The sequence below is a fragment of the Echinops telfairi genome, unplaced genomic scaffold (genome assembly GCF_000313985.2).
Source record: "Echinops telfairi isolate 266 unplaced genomic scaffold, ASM31398v2 ScPeMD7_5;HRSCAF=22, whole genome shotgun sequence".
Classification (NCBI taxonomy): Eukaryota; Metazoa; Chordata; class Mammalia; order Afrosoricida; family Tenrecidae; genus Echinops; species Echinops telfairi.
In genome coordinates this window covers 2,929,331-2,931,981 of record NW_022103901.1, presented here as the reverse complement: position 1 = coordinate 2,931,981, position 2,651 = coordinate 2,929,331, and the positions used below count along the sequence as shown (strand labels likewise).

Below are 2,651 nucleotides of genomic sequence, written 5' to 3'. Positions count from 1 at the left end.
ACTTCCAAGTGAGTGGAAGGATCCGGCATGGTGACGTAGCCGGACCCATCAATGGCCACCAGAGAGAGGCTCCAAGCCCCCGTGGTTACGCACGTCTACAAACCAAACGGGCAGTGGTCCAGGACCACCAAATTGCTCTTCCACTAAAGACGAGCCTGGCGACCTGCTCCCACAGGGAGTGATCAGACCCCCTGATGGGGCCGTGATGTGAGTCAGCACCAACGCCTTGAGGGAAGGGGTCTCTGGGGCCAGGGACACCAGGGTCAGCAAGCACGAGAGCCCACAAACAGGGTCTCCACCTACCCTGCTGAGTAGCAACTGGGGCCTTCCAAGGTCTCGAGCAGCCATGGAAGATACGACTCTCGGTCTCCCCCATCCAGGGAAAAGAACCAAATGCAACCAGACTCCCTGCCACCGCCTTGGTGCAGCCCTGCAGGGCAGGGTGGGGCTGCCCGTGGGGCGCCAAGACCATCTCTCTTGATGGGAGGAGAGCCTCGACCGCCTCTCAAGGAGCGGCTGGTGGTTTCGGACCACTGGCCTTGTGGATCGCAGCCCAGCGTGTAACCACTACACCACCAGGGCTCCTTCCCAGAGGAGACTGGCGAGGACAAGTGAAGACATGTGGACACTCAGTCCAATGGGCACCCAGGCATCAGTCTCCACAACCCGAAGTCCAGAAGACTCGATGGCCCAGCTAGCCCTGCCCACTGCTCCAAGAGGGATCACAAGAGAAAGCCTGGGGGTCAGAGGGGAGGAAAGGTGGAGGAAGCTGGAACTGAACTCGAGTCGCAGAGAAGGGCCCCGCTGAGGGCCGCGAGGCTGGACTCGCCCGGGACTCAGGGTTCAGCCAACGACAGCAGGTCTGTGAGGGACAGGGGCTCTCACAAGGTGCCCCCTCCTTACACCTGTCACGTCAGCTTGTTCCTGAGGTCCTGTCCTGTGAGCCCTTGGGCAGCTCCTGGGGACCCGGGTGGACAGCAGTGCTGGGCTGGGGTTGCCGCGCCGGCGGTGCCTGCTCACCTGCCAGCCCTTGTCGGCCGTCCGGTAGTAGGGGTAATGCTTGGTGATGTGGGCGTAGATCCCGCTTAGTGTCAGCTGTCTGTCCTGGGCCGAGGAGATGGCCTGCACGATCAGCTGTGCGTACGAGTAGGGGGGCTTCGACTCGTCCTGCGGGGTGGAGGACACCTGTTGTCCAGGTTCCAGGCCAGGTCGGGTCCGCTGGTACGGGCGTGGACGCAGGGCCCCGTCCACCCCCAGGGTAGCCTCGCCGGCAGGCTCTCAACTCACTCCTCCCCCACCAATAGCAGGGAACCCGCGTGGCCCAGCGAGCACACGGGTGTGGTGACCCCGAACCAGGGCAAGGAGACAAGCATCCCTTGGCACCCCACCCCTGCCTGGGGCTCCCCAGATGGTGTTCCTGAGGGCTTCACACCCCACCTCTCCTGAGCCCTGCTCCTACCACTGAGGGGCACCCGCTACCAGCCTGGCTTGTAGGCCCCAGGCATTAAGGCTGTGGGGGCAGAGTGCCCTCTGACCTTTGGGCTGTCCCCTCCGGACGCATCTGCCTGCTGCTCTGATGCGGCCTTGGCAGCGAACTCCGCGGCCAGCTGCAGGTCTGAGGTCACGTTCTGGACAAAGCGGTAGCTGGAGGAGCCTGCACCTCGGGGGCTGGCCGGACAGGAGTTGGGAACACTGAGGGGTGGAGGAGAGACAGAGAGAGGGGGATCCGTGTGACATGGTGCGGGGAGAGAGGGCCCTGCGGCATCCTCTGGTGGACTAGTAGCTGGCAACATGCAGCACTTCCTGGTCATGGGCTGTGGCTGCCCGGGCAGCACAGGAAGGGTGGACAGCAAAGACAGAGCTGGCTGCGCGGGGGTGGGGGGTGGGGACAGCTTCACTAGAGTCAGGCCCACGGAGGCCACTCCTGTGACTGAGGGGCTCATAGTTCTATAAGAACCCCCCTCAACCCCCAGAGCAGGGCTTGAGGGAGCCCCAACTTCAGGCCACCCGCAGTCCCAATGCTAGCTGCTAACAGAGGGGCAGTTCAAGCCTGCTGTGGGTGCCGAGGAAGAAAGTCCCAGGCAGAAGCACCCTTCTACCCTGAGGGTTCTGGCTGCCTTGGCTGGAACCGGCTGTTTTCAGCAGGAATCATGGTGTCCAGTACCCACACTGACCACTGGGTGGCAGTGCAAGCCACTCAGGACATGAAAGGACAAGGCTGGGGAGGGTGGGGTGCTTGGTCAGTGGTGGGTGCTATGCCCAGGCACCTGGGCCCCCGTTGAGATGGGGTAGCAGGGGGGTGTTTATGCATATGGATGGTGAGTGGATGGATGGAGCACTTGGGGGTGCCTGACGCTGTCCTTGGGTGACAATGAGGAGCAGCCAGGGAGACTTGTCTCCTGAGGTTGCTGGGGCCAGCCTTGCTTTGGAAGGTCCTTGGTGATGTAGCAGGGCAGGGCACAACCCGCCCACCCCTCAGACGCGTGCCTGTGGGGAGCGGCAGCCATATAGAGGGACAGCTCGGGCAACCCCACCCCTGGCCTTGAGGTTGAGTTTTGCTTTGGGGATTCTGTGGGCCCCGCCTGGAGGACAATGGCTGCCCCTGGAAAAGTACTGGGGGACGTGTGTGTGTGTGTGTGTGTGTGTGTGTG

At 62.8% G+C, this 2,651-nt stretch overlaps 1 protein-coding gene across 1 annotated transcript in view; it reads right to left on the bottom strand.

The window, feature by feature from the left end:
• FOXK1 (forkhead box K1) overlaps positions 1-2,651 on the bottom strand; it is a 53,123-nt gene that overhangs the window by 4,990 nt on the left and 45,482 nt on the right. The window contains exons 7-8 of the mRNA XM_045284378.1: positions 1,536-1,692; positions 1,021-1,167 (exon numbers count right to left, since the gene is read on the bottom strand). Coding sequence (XP_045140313.1) covers positions 1,021-1,167; positions 1,536-1,692 — 304 coding nt within the window. The remainder of the gene's footprint in view (positions 1-1,020; positions 1,168-1,535; positions 1,693-2,651) is intronic.